This window comes from Gymnogyps californianus, chromosome 2, assembly GCF_018139145.2.
Source record: "Gymnogyps californianus isolate 813 chromosome 2, ASM1813914v2, whole genome shotgun sequence".
Taxonomy (NCBI): domain Eukaryota; kingdom Metazoa; phylum Chordata; class Aves; order Accipitriformes; family Cathartidae; genus Gymnogyps; species Gymnogyps californianus.
In genome coordinates, this window is record NC_059472.1 from 37,129,189 (window position 1) to 37,151,160 (window position 21,972).

Consider the following 21,972-nt stretch of genomic DNA (forward strand, 5'->3'; position numbering starts at 1 on the left):
GGAGGACATAGTGAAGGAATACCTTAGACCTTTTCAAAGGGAAAGCAAAGAGTTTCTGCCTTCTTAAAAGAGGAAGAAAAAGGCGTCTGCTGCAGTCAGAGTACTACTTATAACCAAGGAGAAAGGCTACAGGGCTGAGGGAGAACCGTAGGTGTTTAAGCCAATTAACAGAGGCAGTGCACAAGCTTCATACTTAAAAAAAAAAAAAAAAAAAAAAAAAGCATGAATCCCTTTTAAAGAAAGGTTGTGAATACTTCACTTTCTGTGATAAACAGGTATCTTTAAATCACAGAAAATGGACTCCTTGTAAAAATTATAACCTCTTCCATGTAGCTGAAGCACATTAACAAATAAACATACTCCCCCACCCTCAGTCAAGCGCAATAGATCATCAGAAGTTATTTACTGCAGAGAATACAATTTTTTCTTTGAGAAAGAAATGTTATTAACACCAAGATGCTAAGTATAAGAACTGAAGATGAATTTAGGAAGTCCTGTTAAAAATAACATAGATACTGTTTCCCTTGTCTATCTTTCCTTTAAATGAGAAAATCGGATTTATCACTGAAGTGTCAAGAAGATTAACAAACAGCTACTACCAACCGCTGAAAGTCAGAAGGGTTTTGAAGTATCTGAATGAAGCTATACATCACAAAATTATTACACAATGGACCCCAATCATGTCAACATACACTTAGCTTTATACACGGGAATAAACCATGGGATTGCAAATGAGTATAAAGTCAATCATATATAAAAGCATGAGAAGAAACCAGTCACATATTAATGTCTTCCATTTATTCTGCATGCTGCCCATACTATGGCATGGGAATTTAAAAGCCCTGCACTATGCTCTCAGAAACAGAGTGTTATAAAGACAGCGCTGCTTCACAAATTACAAAATTTCTAGGCCGAACCAAAACCCCACCTTCCTCCAGGACTGCTGCTATCCTCGCTGTCCCACTGCTCATTTTTATTTCTTGGTATTGGTGGCTGCAGCATCTCAGCAGCCAGTGGGTCTGCATCATTCTCTTCACGGCCAATCCATTCTCCAATCACACGAGGTCTGAGAAGGGGGGTGTTAAAACCTGTTGTGTCCTGAAGCAAAATTAAAAAAAAAAAAACAAAACAGAAACACTGCACTGCTTGTTCTCAACCACACATGTAAATAGGAAAAGAAAAGAAGAAATAGAAAATAAAACTATTTATTAAAAAAGTACAAAAACAGTACAGTACATTATAATTTCAGAGGGCTACAAAATACCCAGAAACAATCATGGACTAATGAAAAGATTCCCATTAACAAAATTCCAAGAGAGGTTTGCTCACCCCAATGCCTCATATGTCTCCTATTTCTTACTTTTCAATAGCAACTGTAGAAATCTGGGGTATCATCTTGAAAAATTATAATTTTTTTTTAATAAACGCACAACTCTTAAATCAGCACTGTGTCAGTTCTGCTAAGCAACAGATGAGGTCACTTGTATAATGAACATCCCAACCAAAAGACTGTTGTAGATTAATAGCATCACTCTTATTTGCATTATGAATTAATGCAAAACTAATAAATACATCTGCATTTGGCATTTTAAAAATAACCCTGCTGAGATTTACATAATGTATCTTTCAATTCTGAAAATGGTATTTAACATTTTAATAAAATGCATTTCTGAAACTAGTACTCATATTTTTAACCACTTACTGGAAGAAGATAGCTGGAGAGGATTACAAGAAGCAAGCAAAATGCAACTGGAATATTCAAGACAATAGCAATAATTTGCATCATTATATTAGGAATTTAGATTAAGGAAACTAATTGTCCTTAAAAATTGTATGAAAAAGCTGGTCTGGAGTGGTGAGTATCTCTGTTCTCAATGTTACTAGAACGGTTGTAGATAAAGGGTCACGTCCAACAGTATAGTCAAATTAAAAAACATGCATGTATGCAAAAAAATAGATATCAAATGATGGGATAGGAATATTTATTTTGCTTTAATTAAACTCTTTTCTAGGCTAGTAAAGACATTTCAAATACAGTGTTCCTAATTAGGAGAGATACATTCTATTCCTATGCTTTAACGAGAGAAAATTTTAGGAAAACAAATCCTTGGCTGTTACCTAGCTCAGTGTCTCAATAAATATTCCTGCCATAAAACAATGCTTTCCAAACAAAGAGCATCTGGAAAAAGTACAGCACAGTGATTACTTAGCCTAGCAACCATATTTTCTCATATTCCTAAAAACAAACCATTTTTAAAGTCTCTTCCTAATTGACACTGATATGGTAAAAGCACAGTTTGAAGTAGAGGCCTCTACTGAAATGAAACAAAAAAAAGGCTGCAAACTGCTTTCATATGAATATATTTACCCTGCTCTGGCTAGATGCTGTAAATCTGAGTTCAGCAGAACTCAAAGAGCTTCCATTTTGACAGAGCCAAATGTGACCCAGGCCCTGGATCAGACTCATTCACCCTTGTTCTTTTGTTCTGCTTTCTGCAATGTGCCTGTGAGTGCATTACTGCACTCCACTCTCCATATGTCTCTCCAGAGTACTCCATCACTTGACTAATTCACTTTTCACACAATGTCTGTTTTCTGCAAGGTTGACATGACACAGTAGGACCACTGAAGATGGAATGCAGCCAATACAGAAGAGAGAAATCTGAGGAAAACACCATGGCTTCAGAGGTTTTAGAATACCTAACCACTGGTGTCTTTCTTTTATGTACCTACAAATACAAATTTTGTGCATCTGTCTGGTGCTGTGTCATAGTCAGGTAATGTAGACTAGACAACAGTGGCCTCCGGTCACTTGACAGGTGTAACCTGTCACAGGTGAAACTACCATCATATGCCTATGAGCTACAAAAAAAGATTATTCCACTGCCCACAATGCCTTCATTACACAAGGTGCTTACATTAGTCTCTTTCAGTAAGAACCATTTGGCCCCTTCCAAGGTTTATTCCTGCTACTCTAGCCATTTTCTCCCTTCCCTTTCTCCCTAGGATAATTTCTAATAATTAATAAAAATGGTTCCTGGAGCTAGTTAAACTTGCAACAACTTGCAGTGTCAATCTTGCTAAAAGCTTTCAGTCCCTTAAGTGAAAATGAAAACCACCTAAAAAGTTTCCCTTTTTTCAGTACCGTAAGTTTTTCCTGACACTGAACACTGCACCATCAGCATATGAATAAGTAAACCATGAATGTTGTGTCTATCCTTGTTACGCTGATTTCTTTTCTAGACATTTTAGGGATTAAAGTAGCACTTTCATACTCTACTTAATAGAAATGTAATTTACATTACATAGCCATGCTTTGCCTCACTTTATCACCTTGCTTTCCTTTTTGAATCTTGTTAGATTAGTATACCACAGTTTCAGTAACCTAATTTATTCTCCTCCTTTCAACTATATAAGCAGCCACAGTGAAAACAGTAAATGGAGAATCAGACACGGCTCTATTCAGAACACCAGGATGTTTATTTGTCACCTTATTTCAAAAGCTTCAATAAATTCAGATGAAGTATGCTGTTCTCAAACAAATTTTTATAGGTTTTTTTTTTTTTTATAAACCTTAGAACCTTAACTGATTTCCAATTTATATTCCCCTATAAATAATAGAAGAGATTGACAGTGACATTAGTGTGCACAGAAATATTTTCAGGACAGGCAGGTATTTAAATCTGCACTAAATGAACCTAGACGATTATTTTATGGTGCAGACCAGGTGTCATCCACTTATCATCCACATCAGTGGCTACCAAATTGACACACTCAAGCTTCCTTTATGTGGAGACCAGGAGAAGAAGGGAACAACTGGAGGACAGTGGAATGTCATCTTCACTTTGGGCCGAGATGTGGTTGCAGTATGCAACCCCTATCAGGGAGCAGAACAACATTTGTGTATTCATTTATTTAAGCATAGTTTAAAAAGCTCAGTATTCCTAATTTCTGATATGGATTTTGAGGGAACCTCCATAGTGAGAAATACTTTGGGGTGAGAAGAAATTTGTTTATTTTTATGACTTAGAGTAGTTGTTTCCGCTATTTTATTAATTATAACCTGTGTTCGTTGTAGTAATACTACATATAAGAAGAAAGTATACCCTAGACAAAGCACAGAAAAAATGTTTTAATGTTAACATTGAGGGTCAAAATCTGTTATGAATTATTAGATCATCTTCACTCGAGTCTGATTCTAACACACTAACACTTAGGTGTCTCCCATTATTAAAGTGACTGAAAGACATTGTTGGGAATTCAGGACAAATCCCACAATGTTATGACAGGTCTCACATTATCTGAGAGAGCTCCACTACATGAATCTTAAGTAAAGCATCCATTGAATATCAGGATTATGTGAAAATCTCATCTATTTAAAAAGAAAATATTTCTAGTCTCTGTATTTGCAGTAAAAAAAAAAAAAAAAAGCTTGGAAAACATTCACTAAGTGTTCTTTAGAGAATCAAAAGCCAGAAGATGAATAAACCTTCCCCTACCTCCTTTTAAATTGCTTTAAAATGACAATATTTTAGTCAGTCTCCAACTGTGGCAAGAGGTAAAGGGCATGACTCCTTTTTTTTGCACGGTCTGGTTCAGAAACATTGCTGAAATGGGTACTATCTTATAAACCCATTTTAAACATATTTCTGCACTGCAGCATCCTGGCTACATTTTGCCTCAATGAATCTTACAATGCAGACATCCTACAGTGCAACATATATTACAGCTTATTTTGTGACATATAGACAAGTAGAGTCTTCCAGCAGCAGCAAATTCTAGAGGAGGCACATCATCAGTAGCCCCATGGTCAGAGCATTCACCTAGGACACCGGAGTTTCAGTAGTATGGATATTCTATACTTCTGTGTGTATTTGAACTTCCACTTCCCAGGGAAGCGTCCAAACAGACTGAGGAAAAAACCCTGAAATTCACAATGAATTCAGTGTTTTTCTCTAGAATTTTTTAATCAGCCTAGAATTCTGTGAATTTCACAGAAAGGCTAAATCCTAGCTCAACTTGTTCGTTTACATGAAATTCTTCACATTATTGAGGAGCTTTAGGAAACTACACACTTTCATGCATAGTTTCTGTTCAGTGGTGAGGAGGGCAAGTCAATTCAGAAATTTGTATTATACTAACTCTGCACTTTAGCCTTAAAATCTGTGAGTCACAAAGCATCCCTTCTCATTTTCTTTCCTTACACACCGTTCTTGCAGTGCCAGTTGCTGATTTTACATAGCTTCCATGGCCTAGACACGCGGGCTGAATCATCAAGAGAGACAGAACACCAAACTCTGCAATCTGAAGTAAACGAGATTAAAAAGGAGGGAATCCATACAATAAATCTGTTTTAATTGCAGTAATCTCAGGATTATTTTTTTTTTGCCATGATACCAGTGAACTCAGAAATTTTATTAGACTGTGGCAAACAGAAAGCTTCCATTTTGACTGAAAGACTGACCTTGTCTGCCTGTATTTTCTCTACCTCTGTCTTGGACTGAAGCCCTAAGTACTGGCACAAAGCTAATAATAGCAGGTATTTGACAAGAATCCATTTAAATGAAACACCCTTCCACAAAAGTGATTGTAATTCAGAGCAAACTGGTTTTCCAAATCCAAATGCTCAAGTAACTAAGCAACTAACTAATTAACTGGATTACTTGGAGGAGGAGTTACATCAACCAACAATACTGATCAAGTACTCCCCTGACAAAGGCAGCTAGAGGTTACTGCAGCCAGAAAGAAATGATTTTTTAAAAAATACTTACATAATGAGAAACAAAAATAAAGAAACATACACATGCATTCTCTGTTTTCTCCGGGTTCATAATCTAAACCACAGATAAAACAGCAGGATTATGGGCTCTGTCCTAATCCCCAAGAATGTTCCTGATTGTCAGGAAAATAAAGCAAGGAAAAGCATATAAAATAATTTATTATTGTGTCTAGTTTTATGTCTCTCATGACATCTGTGTAATGCCAATGTTCTAACAGAATCCAATGCCAAGTTTGGGCATGCTGTTCTAGACCTATGACATGCACCTGAAGGGTTAAATGGTTAATCCAAACCACAGATGAATGTGGTTTGAAAAATGATTCAGTGCTGCCACAGCCTAGATAAGGCAGCTGTAGTATCAGCATGTATTTCTGGGAAAGGAATTACAATGAACTTGACTACATTTATACCTGAAAAATAAACATCGCCTGGGAACATGCTCAGGTGAAATGGAACCAAATTCTGTCTAATGTTAAACCATTATCAGGTAATCTTTGGTTGCTTTTGGCCCAAGCCAAACAATACACTTAGAAACAAGTCACAGGAACATTTCAGGAATTAGCTCATGTAAGGGATCATTCCTAGGAGGGAGGATTCCACAGAATGGTCCTGGCTATGCTTAATTTCTTAACACAGAACTAGCCTTTATGTCCATTAAAAAACCTTAAGGGGCAAAACAAGAAATAGAAATGATGTTCACTAAAGCCCATGGAGACAAAAAATTGCACTTCTTCTGTAAATCTATCCTGGAAGCCTGTTGAGCAATGCTGCACAAAGGAAGCATGTTAAGAGCTTTATGGTTTGGTTTTTTATTTATTTTACAAATAGCTTCTGATTTCAAGAACATTCAATTTACCTGTCCTCATCAGAAACAGATGTTAAAGCAGATGCGGTATTGTAAAGGTGCCAGGTAATGTATGGTATTGAATGTACATAACATAATGTCAAGTTTTATTTAAAAAAAACCCCACCACCTTCCAATTTTAAATCATAAACAATAACGTATACGGTAACAAAAAGAAAATTAACTCTTCACTGAGACTGGATCCTGAGGAAATTCACCAATGATGTTCCCCATCTCAATTTTCACACTAAATAATTAAATTTGAAAAACATCAATGTTTTTGAACAATAATCTATCATAATTTAAGAAAAATTAACACAGAAGCATCTCCTAAAAAAATATGTAAAAAATACATGATAACAGGCTCTAGCCCAAAATGTCTTTTTCCTCCCACAAACAGCATTTCATAGGTTTTTTTCAGCAAAGAAAATCAAATGAAGAGGAGTTCTTCGTAAGTATTCTTAAAGGTAAGGGTTCTAATGGAAGGACTTTCTAAGTGTATTTCTCATCACTTCTGAGCACAGTTAAGGAAATAGTAGAAAGGAAGACTTAGATACTGTTAGACTCTTAATATGAGCAACTAGATAAAGCAAGATCAAGGGCAAAACAGTAAGTAAAGGCCATGGGTTTGAAATGGCAGCCCCATATGCACATGACTGCATGGTAACAGTGATCAATCTTGTCTAACTGGCCTTTCCTGGAGAACCCAGTGGAGGTATTTTATACGCACTTGTGTCAGAAATGTTCGTGCCCTCATTTTACCAGGAGAAAGGAAAGATATTTTAAAAATTGTCTCCTATATTAGGCATTATTCCTGTGTCTTATATACCTTTTGATCTTATTTCCCTGAGAGTAATGGTTTCTGACACCATGAACACAACCCAAGATTCTTGGCACTAGAAGCGTACTGCTGTTCACTGGTGAGAACAGGGAAGATAAAGGTGTTCTGTTTCCTTTGGGACTTTGAAAAATTAGCTTGATTACTCTTTCAGCGTAGAGTTCATTACAGCTAAAACTAAAATTCATGTTAACTGTGTAATGTATCAAAAGGGCCAAAACAGAAGAGATCATTGTTTGTTGCATTCAGCAAGGAAGTAAAGACTGATCTTTATGCCCTGTGCATTCCTGATCAAATCCAGGGAGCAAAAATTATTCCTAAATATTCTTACAAATCATATCTGAGAATGCAGAATTCATGACTCCATGAATAAAAGCTATTTAAAGCTAAATGTTTCCAAAAGTACACAAAGTAACCCAACAAACAATATTAAGCAAAGATAGTATCAAGATGAAAAGCATTTCCATGGCCTCACTGAGAGTCTCTTGAAGTCAGTGAGATTTTTTTTCCATAGTTGACAGCCCATCCTGGATCAAGCTCTTAATGTATCAACATATACTGTACTTACCCATATAGCTTTCCATACCCAAACTTCCTCTGAACCCAACAGAACGGAAGTGTGTATGCCAGGACAGGGAGATGCAGCTCTCATTGCCTAAAATTATCACAATCATCTGTCTTTTTGTACTGTTCATTAGGCATACAGTAAATCTTACCTTATCAAGTTCATCAGAAATAGCAATGCCTGAAAACAAAACAGATTAAAAAGAAAAAAAAAGATTTAGAAACATTCTTTCTATAAATGTCTTTTACTACAGTATGTAAAAGTAAGGTTTAATCTGAAAAGTTTACATATTCTTCTCTGCACACTGCTGTACCATACAATGTATCATACTTTGTTCCATTAGTGAAATTGCCTGGAAACAATATACTCTTAACTTTCCTCAGCTGCAATATTATCAAAATGAGTTTTCAAAAAACTACGGAAATGAAAACAGCAGATGTGCCAGTAAGTGACAACGAGCTTAAGTATACTTCTACCTGCTTTCTAAAATTAAACCAGCAACATAATATTTACATATGGACACATTATTATGCAAATCTCACCCCAACCAGCATGCATAACATCATGCTGCAATTACAGAGCAACATGGACATGACTCTTCTCTCTTTCTCCATGGTTCAATGTAGAAACAATTCTATGAAAACAGATGGAATTTAAAGAAAGGAAAATCTCAAAGTAAAATTTCACAGTAGAATGCAAAACAGTTTTTTTTAAATCCTCTGAACAAGAACTTGTTTATTTGCTCTTGTCCTTTCTGCTGATGCCTGGCTGAGGCTTTCCTACGCTTGCTTCCATCGTGTCATCTAACCCTTTTAATTATGACCATCCTGTAGCATATTAAATATGCACAGTTGGTCTCAATTTTTAACACATCTACATGCCTCAGTCATATCACATGGCGAGATCAAGTAATCATACATTTAATGCTATCATGTTGAAAATTCTGATATATTGAAAGCAAAGCATTTCCCAGGTTCCTATGAGGTTTGATAAGAAACACTTCCAGGCTAGAACTTCAGTTCAAACACCAAAGACAAGCATCTCCTGGCGGTGAAAATAAAGTGGAGAAGTACTCATGCATAGGAAGAACACACACTGGAAAGTTGTTTTCTAATTCATACCATGTTATCAAGACAACTTCTTCCAAGGAATGCAAGAGATGCTATTGCAAATTATGTAGTATCAGCTGAGTGGAGAGTTACTCTTTCTAAAATCACACTAAAGATTACAGCAGTATAAGCTTATTTCCATGACATTTTTATTTCTTACTATTTGGTATACCATAACTACAAGAATTCTTTGGTTTTTTACTGTATTATTAATCATTAACTCTATATGGCTAATTCTCAGTTTAGAGGACTTCCTTATATCAATTTTTGTTTTAAAAACAGTGAAGTGCTAGAAGAAATGCAGTTATAATTTTAAGACCTCATCAACACATAAGAAATATGTCAGGCGTTAACAAAATATTTTCAGTCATTCAATAATTCTGAAGTAGATTATATTGAAAAAGATCCATTTTGCCTAACCCTTCTATCCTTCACAGTAATTAACCCATTTTAATAACTTCAGACTCTTATTTAGCCCAGACACTACACTAATGTCCATACAGTATAATCAGCAGGTTGCACCAACCTGAATCATTCAACAGGACTTTAATGTGTTATGAGTTTCTTCAATCCCCAATGGCCATTTACTAGAGAGAAGATAACTGCACTCTTGGAGGTAGTAAAAACCTAATTCAAGGTTCTCTTTATCTCAACTTTGAAAACCCGATTTCCATCAACCAGCTCTCCATCACATTGGATGTATTTTGCATAACCAAGTTCAATCCATTTTACAACCACAAATGCTCTCTCTAAACAGACCAACTACCTTTTCTCAGCAATTTCCCATAATGTTAAGACAGTTTATTTTGTTTTGATACAGGTTTATTTCCTCAGATTGGAGGTTGGTCCCCTTTTCTTCTGCTTTCACAGATGCTCTGTGAATGGATCTTTGAAACCTGGGAGTGGACGCAAGAGTAATTTTTCCCTGTGCTGACTTGTTAAAAATTTTTTTTTTCAAGTATGGTAAAAGAAACTACAAAAGGTAACCCTGCCATTTCCAACACTCCATTCCAAAAAATGCTAAATGCTTTTACTATTCAACTGCCTATGTTGCTAATCGAAGATCAGTACTGAAAGTACCAAATAGCAAATAGGAAAAACTGTACATACAACTATATGCCTCACACAAAAAGCTCTACTAACTTCTCTAATAAAGTTACATATAAGCACATAAAATTGAAAAACATCCATAATCTAAAGGAGTGCTTTTAGTAAAATGCTTTTTTGTATAAGTCCCATCGGCTCCCCAGAATTTACTCTGAATTTAGAGAAGACTGAGTAATTGAATTGACCAGTATGCCTCAAATTTCTTCTTTATTAAATTGCAAACAGATGCCAAAACTAACTGTATGTCTTAGATAAGCATGTGGAGAGAGAGCAGTTTCTGAGAACATTTTGCCAAAATAAAATTTTAAAAGTTTAGAAAACTTTTATCTTTGCAATCACAGAATTAAACCTGCAAACTCTTTTTATCTCTCTCTCTCTGATGTGGTATCAAGAGAAAAGAAAAAGGATTCTTGGGAAGAAATTTCTTAAGGAGCTTGTTACAATCTTAGCTAATCTTAGCATGGTGATTCTTCTGGAGACGAGATTTACTATACTGTCAGTCATAAAGACCTTTATGTTATGGCTTGAGCCCCATTAACATTAACAAAACTCCATTAGTTACTGATAATACAACTCCATTAGCAGAGACTGGGATAAATTAACCCATTAAAAGGTGGGTGTAAAAAATCTTCTCATTTTCTTCCAAGACACTACTGCACCACACACTTAGCGCGTGGTCACTCTTACCAACTTTCTTTTGCAGTTGCCAAACTGACAAAATACCACGGCTGAAGCTGAGAGGAGGGGGGACTTGCACCTTGTGTGCAGTAGACAGAAAATCACAACAGTGAGGTCATTTTTTGGGTGCAGATCTCAGGTAGAATAATATGGACTCCAGTTTTCACAAAGTAGTTCCTCAAAAAATTAAACCCATTGCATATTTACCATAACATTAAAAAAAACCAAAACACCTTAATCCAGAATCCTGAGAACGCAACTAGAGATAGTCATAATTATCATACAGGAGTATTTAGGATTTCTGTTATTCTCTTAACCCTTAGCACACTCCTGACTTTTCGATAGTCAAATAGGTTACTGTCAGTTACTTTATTTTCAAGTAATACATTGACAATTTAAAATAGTTGAATTTCTACAAAGTAATGGTAACAATGGTTGCTATCTCTGGTTCATGCAATTGTTAATATCCAGAGATCAACGTTTTTCAAAAAGAAAACCCTCTTTTCACTTATTTTCTATATTTGACAACAAATAATTGGTTGTGCTCTCTGTACCTTGTACAGTTATTTTCTTTTTTTTCTCTGTGGCTTTCATACAACATAAAAGAGGAAATATAAATTTTACTTTTTATATATTCTGAACAGGAAAATGTTATTGTAAAATCACAGAATACTAGAGACAAAGGGACAGCCTATTCCATGAAACTACTCTAAATGGAAATAGGTATGTTTCAGGTTTAGGCAAAACATCCATAGGTGTAGCCAAAATGTCCATACACTAAAAACTTTTTACCTAACAATTTAGTCACTTTCTCAAACAGTAGCCTTTTTTCATCACAACTTAATCCTAATCACCAAAAAGCTCTAATACCAGAAAAACTGACACATCTAGTTTATTCAAGCTTGAATCCAATGGCTTTGTTAGAATACAAGTTATTAGGAACAACTGTTTCTGAATTCCCTCAGCTTAAAGCATTTAAAGCCTGACTCTGCATGATGGTGAGCGTAGAGAATGGAAGTTGTAGGGCTGCTTCATCATTGCTCTGCCTCAAGTCACTGAGCAGCAGATGAAAAGGGGACTGTTGAAAAAGTTCTGCCTTTGTTGGGGAAGGTCTTCTGATGTCAAAGGCAAATCCTTCAGAAATAAAGGAGTATGCTCTACCCTTTCTCTCATAGCAGCTGTTCCTCACAGACATTTGCTATAGTTTTATATCATACTATGATTGACAACTATACAATAGTCCTACCATTCTTACTTTTTGCAATGAGAAAGCGCAGTATTCCAACTAATGGGGTGAGAGGTTTGCTTGCCACCATCAGCTAAGGCTCACAGACAAGGTTTACAGCAGGAATTAGTTAGGTACCTAACTGCCAATTTTACGTCTTTAAAAATCCTCCCTTTTACAAGTAATTAAGGGTGATGAATTTTGATCAGGCATCACAAGTACCCAGCCCACTCAGCTGTCTGGTGAATTACACAGACAGATTCAGGGCACTCGTTTCTACTTTTGAGTGTAATGACCCTCTGTGCTGTAAGGATGCTGGAACAATAAAGCAATTGGTCTGAACATGCTTTCACAGTCCTTCAGAACTGCTCCACAGCCACAACTACTGCCATCTCTGATCAGCAACAAATCTGGAGTGGGGCTCTTCATGCTAGCACAGCCTCTCTCAACTGGAACACTTTCATCCTGTCAATAGCTTGGTTTTTGAAGAGAACTGGAAGAACAAGGTACTCTCTGATTGCAAGAAAGGTCTAGCACACTAGGATTAAATGAAACATGACTACCAGACAATGTAATAACAACACAACTTATTAATACTTATTATACTTTAATTACTATTATCATGCCTAGATTAAGCAGATTGCCCAAAAGCATATCTCACTGCATTAGCCATGTACCTTACGGCTTTTTTATACCTAAAATATTAAATCAGTTGTTTGTCATGCCTTTTTTTAAAATTAGCACAGATTATTAAAACCATTCTTTACACAGTTATCTTAGATTTCTGTTCCCAATCTTCTATCCCTATGGCAATTTGCAGCAGCACAGTGGTAAGAATGGAGAAATAAAGATGATGATCATTACAGCATTATAGCGTCTTCTTGGATGAAAAAGCCACCTCCCAAAATGTATCTGCACCATGTTTTAATGAAATAAAATCCCTTTTGAGTCTAGAATTAGTATCTTCCACAGTAAAGAAAAGACTTTGTGCTTAGGACATTCTGCTTAATTTCTAGCTTACCAGGAAACGAACGTTCTTTCAAAAGAAAAATGAACATTGTTAATAACAATTCCATGAGTCTTAAAAATGCCTAGCTCTTTCATATGCAGTTCTTAGCAGAAGAGTTTTATTTGTTGCTGCTCTCCTGCAACAAATACAATTAATCCAGTACCTAATGCCTCTCCACTCAGTGGTATTATTCCTCTTTGAAGAGTGATTTTTAGACTTCAATGCTCTCAATCCAACAGCATAAAATTAATTTTCAAAACAGTAGGCACCACACGAGTTCAGGTCTTTTTGAAATGGCAAGTCATAAAATCCCTGCCTGCTGCATTATTCCTGATCAGCTTTACAGTAGCTTAAAAACTTGCAATATCTTCATATGCTATACACACCTGAAATTATAGAACAGGTGTTCTGATAAGAATGAAAGTTGTCAAACTTCAGAGACATCTACCATTTTTCCTTTTATTTGTAGTCCTTAAATAATTATAGGAAGAGATAACACAAAATAAAAATTAGTTGAGGTTTTTTTTAGGACTTACATTTTTCTAAATGCACAACGTACATTTGACAAGTCTAATGTGTACCCAGTCATAAGAAAATAAAATGCTACTACTTTAATGTATGCCAGACTACCATTATTCAGTTCAATTGGAGCAAATAGCTTATGCATTTTCCTAAACATCCAGAAGATGGCCACAGAGCTCCCAATAGCCAGTTTTCCTACTTGCCACACAAAGCCTTCTGGATTTGACATACAGGTTTTGACATAGAGAGTGTAGACATACTAAGATAACCCCAATGCAACTCTGACTAGCTTGACAAAATTTATTCTCAGGATCCGTCTAGGCCAGGGAACTTGTGGACGGCTGGACTGTCAACCTCACAGTACATCACGAGTTCTGTAAAAAACTCCAGGACAGAAACAGCATTATTATTCTACCATTACTAATACTGCAGCTTTGAGCATGAACACAGGAATACTGTATTATGTATCAACTGCCTGGTAGTTAACTGTCCCAATGCATTCTCCTATCCATTGTAAATCAGGGGAAGCATATGTTCCCTCACTCGTGGGACAGGCCATCTCAGATGTACTTGCATTTCCCATGGCAAAACCTCGTGCCATACTGCAGCTGGCAGCATAGTAAATTCTAGGCTCTGTGCCTGTTTGCACCACGTATTAAACACAAGGTAAATTGAAATTATTTATTTCACACCATCCTTGTATTATAAAGGACACAAAATGGTTGCTCTGGTTGCACCAAACAAAGCATTTCCCCCAGAAAATGTGTACACAAGAACCAAACCAGCTCAGTCATTTCTGTATAGGAACTTCATAATAGATTTGTCATTGACTGTCATAAAAGACATTCTTGTATTACTTCCTTTACTTACATTGAGTCATTTTGCTACTTTCAAAATTAGACATATTTCCTCCAGTAGTAACTCAGAGATTTTCTGTGAAGGCGTATTGAATTGAAACCTCAGAGTTCTTGCCAATGAGGGGCATATGTCCTTATATTATTAAACAACTACGTATCAAGTTTCTGTAGTGGTATCCATCTTGAATTAGGATAATATTCCTCCCAATATCTAGCCATATAATAACAAGGGAAACCATGTCATCTACAAGGCACCACACATTAACATATCAGCACACTATGTATCAGTATAGTCACTATCTAGGAAACACGGATTTAATCTCTCCTCCCCATGGTGGTTTTAAAAAATAAAAATAATTAATCCCCAGCAAAAGAATCTGTGCTTTAGATTTGCAGCATTTCTATATCCAAATTTCTGAGTGGCTCCAATTGAGAATACAGGTTTCAGGATTAGATTTGGTGAGTAATGAATTAGGCAAACAGAGAGAAATAAAATGCAAAGTACCCACCAAATATTATGTCTCAGAAATTCTCCTAGGCCAAGGTCATCTCAGAAGAGAATAATCAACACTGCAGAATCTTTCAGAACTCTTGATTTTAGGGAAAGGTGTACACTGCAGTAGGCTGGTTAAGGTGGGTAGCCCACAATGGCCAGCAGCCAAGGACAGAGTCATAGCTCTCCCTTCTACCACCCCCTGAATGCCAACCCCCTTCTTCTAAGAACTAGAAAGTACCATATCTGAGAAGACAGTCACACAAACCCCAGTTCTGCAATAGCATTAGGGAACCTTTTAGCAAGCCAAATACTGTTCCAGAAAAGGACACTGTAACTCAAAAAGAGACTCTAGTCGTGAAACTTACAGTGGGTTAGATCAGAATGGCAAATACCTCCACAAAGGTAATTAAAAATTTAACATCTGTAGGAAAAAGATACTCATAACTGAAGTAACAGTGATCTCCCAGCCATATAAACCCTACTTTATAATTGAATAGCAATAATTATGTTCACATTCTTCCTGTTTCAATCTCAGAAAATATCATTATTCTGTATTATTACTCATACATCACACTAAAAGCAAATGGATTTTATGAGCAAAGGCAGTATCGGATAACAGCTGCAGTACTGAGATAAAATTATCTTCCTTAAAGGTTTGATTGAGCTTATCTAAAAATGTCGATCTCAAAATAAATCACAAACATTGATCTCACACAAGAATAACACGATTTTAAAGTTTAGCCTGAACAGAAGAAAGGAAAAATCCTCTACAGAATACTGATGACTAGTTTTGTGGTTCAATTAGCAGAAGACATTTAGGGCTAGATGCTCAACTGATCATAGATAAGTCATTTTTACAGACTAAAGTCCATTTCAGATCAACAATTGTGTATGACTGAAAAAAAAAACCACTAAAGTATTACGTCTTAAAACAATGCCCCTCATGAGATGATTGATAAAAGTCTAGTTACAGGTCATGCAGGTATGCATTTGCAGTTATATCATCATCATCATCATAAACGCCTGGTTTCAATGGGAAAATTCAGAGGTCTGATAAATGTTAGTGGCATTCCATTCAAGTACATCTTCCATAACTGCAATGTAAATCATTAATAGTTTCCTATAGTGTAGAAGCTTCTAAATGAAACCCTGTTCTAATGTGTTTCAGAGACTGCTAAATACATTGAAGTAGTTCATGATGTACATATTAAACTTCAGACATCCCACATACTTGCAGGTTCATCCACAAAACCAAGGACATGATTTTAGTGGTTTGTTAACATATTCTGATTTTTTTTTGAACTAGTTCTACCTTTATTGTTATGAGAGTTTTACTCTTGTTGCTTATCTTCTTCCCCATAAAAGATAAACAGAACATAGGCTTTTACTTTTCACTATTTTATCTTTTTCTTAAAGGGGTAAGATCATGCTTGTCTTTCTTAAGCTATGTATAAACAACATCAACTGATTCTAACATTATGAGAAATAACTGTTGGGACTCAGAGATCTTTCATTCTTCGAGATATTCAAAAGCCATGGACATGGTCCTGGACAACCAGCTCTAGGTGGCCCTGCTTGAGCAGGGGGATTGGACCAGATGACCCCCAGAGGTCCCTTCCCACCTCAACCATGCTGTGATTCTGATTCTTTACAGTTTCCAGCAATATTTCCTACTAGATTGCAGATGACTTTCCTATTTACTGATTATTTATTTATTGATTACTCTCCTTCCAAATTAAGAAACAAAAGAGTACTTTTTTTCCTATTGGTTATAGCTAGATACCGTTATTTCTGGGATCCCCTTCAACTAACTGACTTGGATTGGTTACCAAATAGCTTTGGTTAATGTTAAGTTACTACCATTTTCTGACCTTAGAATGTCCATTGAATTCAAAGCATGATAAATTTGTTTCTTCCCCTCTGATTTGTAGTATACACCTGGCCTTAACAAGGACTTAAAAATTACTAACAAAATGTTGGTTATCACTGTTGAAAGGCTATGTGTAATTATGAAAAAGTACCTATCTCACAGTAGAACACATTGTCATCAAATGCTGTTACCATGTGTAAACTGAAACATCCAATACACACACATTTTCAAGATGCACTCTAATCCTTAACTGTTCATACAAAAGATGTAAAGTTGTTCAGAAAGCAGGCAGACTTCACACCTATTTTGCAGCAAGCTCTTGCTGATTTAGTCCTCATTTTTTCCACTCAAAACACTCATAATTCACCGTTTTCCATCTCTTGTTATCTATTTTTCCATCCTCAGAAGATGGGGGGTGAAGACAGATATATTCATGAGCAAGATCCTTAGCTATACAGGAGATTTTAACTCTCTTCAAATGGCAAACAGGCCAGAAGGCGAATACAGGAGCATACATTTGAAACAGCATGGAACTTTTCTTACTTATGATCAGCTGAGGAAGAAGGATGACAGCAATAAAGTTGAGAGATCTTGCAATCGAAGAAAATGAAACATGCACAAGGGAAATACAGTATATTCCTGTATGTTGCTTCATAAACCAAAATCTCCCCTAAATAGTTGACTTGATAGTTCAAAATCCACTTCAATGACACACATATGATTGGAGAAGCAAACAAAACCCAGGTTTCCTACATGGGTAGGTCTCTGGAAAATGGTATACTTAAATCACCAAGCTCCAACGCACTTAGACCATAATTTTGGCAATACTCTTCTCCAGTCTCTCAAAACTCATAAGATACTTTTGAGTGTGAAGTCACTTTTGGTTTCTCAGATCTACTGTAGCACAGAATTACTCACATATTGTCTTGATGGGGCTTGGGAGGAAGGCTCCAAATATAAGGAAGTTCAGTTTTAATCACTAGGAGGACTGAACATAGGAGAGACCAGACATCTAAGTGCCTGAGCCTCACCTTCCAAAGCTTTCACACTGTTCTAATTTTGTGTGAAGTGCACAGGTTTCTCTCAAAGCAGATATCTAGACTGCATAGTGAATGAAGCAATAGAAACTAGAGTTTAATTCACAGGTTATGTCAGCTGCATCGCAGGCAATGAAGTCCTGGAAACTCACTACAAGATCCAAAGCTTATCTTTAAAAATGGAAATGAATTCCAGGACTTAATGGAAAATTCATTTAACTTCAAACATCTCGTTTTATGTGGCACTCTTCGCTGTGAAAATACTCAAGAACGAAATGAGAGGGTGCTGTAAAAAGCCACTGATAGCACGTTGTGATCATCTGCATACTCATCTATTTGTTGAGCCCAGTGCCTGTCCCATACTGCTTCAAAACAAGATTAGTATCAAATGTAGCATTAGACTCATAGACTTTACGGACGTGCTTGTAGAACCAAAAGCACTGACTAGCCTGCCCAAAACAAGCATTAACACTGGAGAAGGTAGCTACGAGACCTTGTCATGGCTTTTGTAAAATTCACCACGTGGGATGCTTGTTTAGGTACGGCACAGAATGAGTTTCACATGTCTTATACTTCTAGAGTTCTAGACGTGTCTATTCATTGAAACGCTCTAAGATATTTTCTATGCGCAATCTGTATTCTATCTTTGGCAGAACAATAAAACCACATTTATTTTCAAAATTATACCTTTTCTTTTTTCCCAAACTTTTCACATTTTTCATTTTGAATTTTTATATCATCTTAACATGTAAGAAATCACAGCACAGAACAGATTTATTTCCTGAAATGATCTGAAAATCAGGAGTACAAAAAGTGGAAACAAGGACATACAGCTTAGAATTAATCTGATGCAAGTGTTTAAATGATACAACCAAAAAGGCTAAAGTGCAAAATGAGTAACAACCATCAAAGAACAAAAAAAGCCACAAGAGAAGATACTATAAATACACTAGGAAAAGAGGACAAAGTAAAATACAGAACTATTACATCAAAGAGAAGGAAATCAAATAACAGATGATACAAAGAAATCCCAGTGTTCAATACTTTCCCTGCTTCAGTCTTTACAAAAAAATTAATTGTGGCCAGATGCTTTACGCTAGTGATTTTAAGAGGAAAAACTGCAAGCCAGATGATGGAAAGCTGAAAGATATTCTGATGACTTAGATACATTCAAGTTGGCAGAATCTTGTGAAATTCACTCTAGAGCACTTAACTAACTAGCTAAAGAAACCTCTAATCCATTAGCAACTGTCTTTTAGGAATGGAGAGGACAGAAAAGGGCAAATACCATATCTTTCTTCGGAAAAGAACAAGGGAAGACATGGGAAACTACTAACCAGCAAGCCTAAATCTAACAGCAGCGAGAATATTTGATAAAATATGTTAAATAAACCATTTATCAACATCTAATGTATAGGAAAGGTGATAAGAACCAGCCGACATGAATTTATCAAGAATGAATCGCATCAAATTAGTCTAATTGCTTTCTCAACTGGGAAACTTGCCTAGTGGATAAGAGGAGGAAGTAGATGTAAAATACTTCAGCTACAATAAGTCTTTGTTTACTGTCCTAGATGATATTCCAGTAAACAAATTAGAGAATTACATTCTAGGTGAAACCACTGCAAGGTGGGGAAAAAACACACTTACTGAGTAGCTTTCAAGGGCTGGTTGTCAGATCTGAAATGGAATCATGAAGAGGTCTGACAATATTTCCGTTAATGATCTGGATGAAGAAATAGAGAGCACATTCATGAAAATGAACTTAGTATCAGGCTGCAAGTGATTTAAAGCACTCTGGGGGATAGGATTAAAATTCCGTATTATCTTGATAAATCACCAGAAAACATCAAGTACTAGCAAGAAATAGTGAAGAATGTTTCATTTGTGAAATAACTATGAAAAGCTGACTCTAACAACACTGACCAGGTACATTCATCTCCAGTCCAAGTGTAGGACCCAGAAGACCTGCAGTGTTTTGCACTCCAGTTAGAAAACGCTGTGGCAAAGAGAGATACAGAATGCTACAAACTGTGTTTTAGGTATAAGGAAGCCAGAGCTCAGTGGAACCTACACAATATTCACAAGGAAAGACAAAGATGTAGGATTGAAGAGTGGATTTAGTCCTTTATTATTGAACTCTCACATCTGATTGGTTTGTATCTCCAAAGCATGGATAAATAATCCTTTGTGCAATTGAAAAAAAATTGTTTCTGTATCTGTGTTAAGCTCGGTTACAAGTCTCTAAAGGAGAAAGGCTTGAAAACGACACTCGCACCCATCACAGTAACATGGTCAGGCAATAGTGGGGCTGCAAATCAGAGACCCTGATTGGAGGTGGTTTAGCTCCTTAGAGACAGATAGACCAATTTACTAGAAATGTATTTGAAAAGAGCCCTGTAACTATACTACTATAATTAATATAAATGTGAAAACTGCTCAGAATATAATTGTTGTGATCAACCTAAAACATTTGGAAGAAAGGGAATTTGGGCAAACTAGTTTTGGGTATTTGACACAATTTGGAAAAATGCTGAATCTCAAAATTCTCCACAAAACAGATCTTCCATTCTTCATTCAGCTCTGTTTCTGACCTCACCATCTGCAATTTCTCCAGTGAATCAAGAAGTGCCATGGATAAAATTTAATGAGAGGAGAAAGAAAATATTGCTTATTCAAATGTCTCCCAGACCACGCCATACTTAGTTTTCATGTACCATGACAGAGAGTACTTTTCATACTTTGAAAATTGTTAGTAGTGTTTGCTCCCACCAATGTGCTTCAGAATTCTCTTCTACAGGAAAGGGGGGGGGGGAGCTATTCCTCATCATATCCAGTAAGTCTCAGAGCTACTCCTTACATAAGCATGCTATTTTTAAATACTGCTCCTGTTTGACTATGTCTTTTAAGGGATAATACTTGGGTTTTGTTATGAAATAATTGGTTACCATGTTTTTGAGTATTTATTTGAGACGCTTTAAAATATTTATTTGAATTACTTTTGAAAACTGGAAGGAATTAATCGGGGTCAAGGAAACAAATACCTAATTGTTTTTCAATGACAGGTCTGATCTCCATCAATGAGGTTAAGGTTTCACAAAGATTAATCCAATCTAACTGCTGCTACCTGAAGGAGCAGTCTCACTGCTGCACGTTCCCACCATTTTCCTCAAACCAGCCTCTTGTGTTGATCTCTTTATGAGCTAATTCAGCTCACTAAACTGGCAGAAAACTAATGTAACAAAAAAGGAGGTGCAGGGGAAGTAGTTTCAGTGAGTGGGAGAGCTGCTAAATTATCTCAGACATTCTGCAAAGCTCATCAACAGGAATCTAACTGCTGATGTCAATGAACTTGGTCTTCATTGAATAGAAGACCACCTTCTTGATATATACTTCCAAATTACAATTCAGGCTGCATGGTTACATTAAAAAACTGAAATCAATCAACTTACTGCGAGACAGATTCTCAAGGGCTTTTCCAAGTTTTTTGCTCTCTTGAAGAATATGATTTAGTTCATCAAAATCATGGTTCTCCGGTTTTGTCCTCCAATCCCATTTAGGATGCTCTATTGACCTTGGCACTAAATATACACAGATATATAGATGAAGTTTAGATTTGGTAGTTCAGACTCCTACAGTAGAAAAAAAGCTGCACAATGAGTTTACAAGCTCAAGTACCTTGAGTGGAAATTACTTAGCTATCCTCCTATTTTAACAGCTGGAAATATTTTCTTTGGTCAATGTGAAGTAAAAATGAAAACATCTATGAACAAATCTATACTTGGAATGATTCTTGCAACTGAATTAATTGGTATAAACAGGAATAATTAATATTAACAATTAAAAATAATAAAAATAATGCAATAACAGAAAAATATAATAAAAATATTGCATATGAAGGTACTTCATTTACATCAAAACAGAATTGTGTGTCCTAGGGGCCAATAAGGAAAAACGTTAAAATGAAAATGAGTAACTGGTACTTTTGGCTTTGCTAGTCATTTTATCAAAAAGAAAAAAAAGAAATATTTTAGAC

The 21,972-nt window shown here is 36.1% G+C and overlaps 1 protein-coding gene across 1 annotated transcript in view; it reads right to left on the reverse strand.

The window, feature by feature from the left end:
- C2H8orf34 (chromosome 2 C8orf34 homolog) overlaps window positions 1-21,972 on the reverse strand; it is a 163,745-nt gene that overhangs the window by 98,817 nt on the left and 42,956 nt on the right. The window contains exons 4-6 of the mRNA XM_050892351.1: window positions 21,389-21,517; window positions 8,178-8,206; window positions 929-1,098 (exon numbers count right to left, since the gene is read on the reverse strand). Coding sequence (XP_050748308.1) covers window positions 929-1,098; window positions 8,178-8,206; window positions 21,389-21,517 — 328 coding nt within the window. The remainder of the gene's footprint in view (window positions 1-928; window positions 1,099-8,177; window positions 8,207-21,388; window positions 21,518-21,972) is intronic.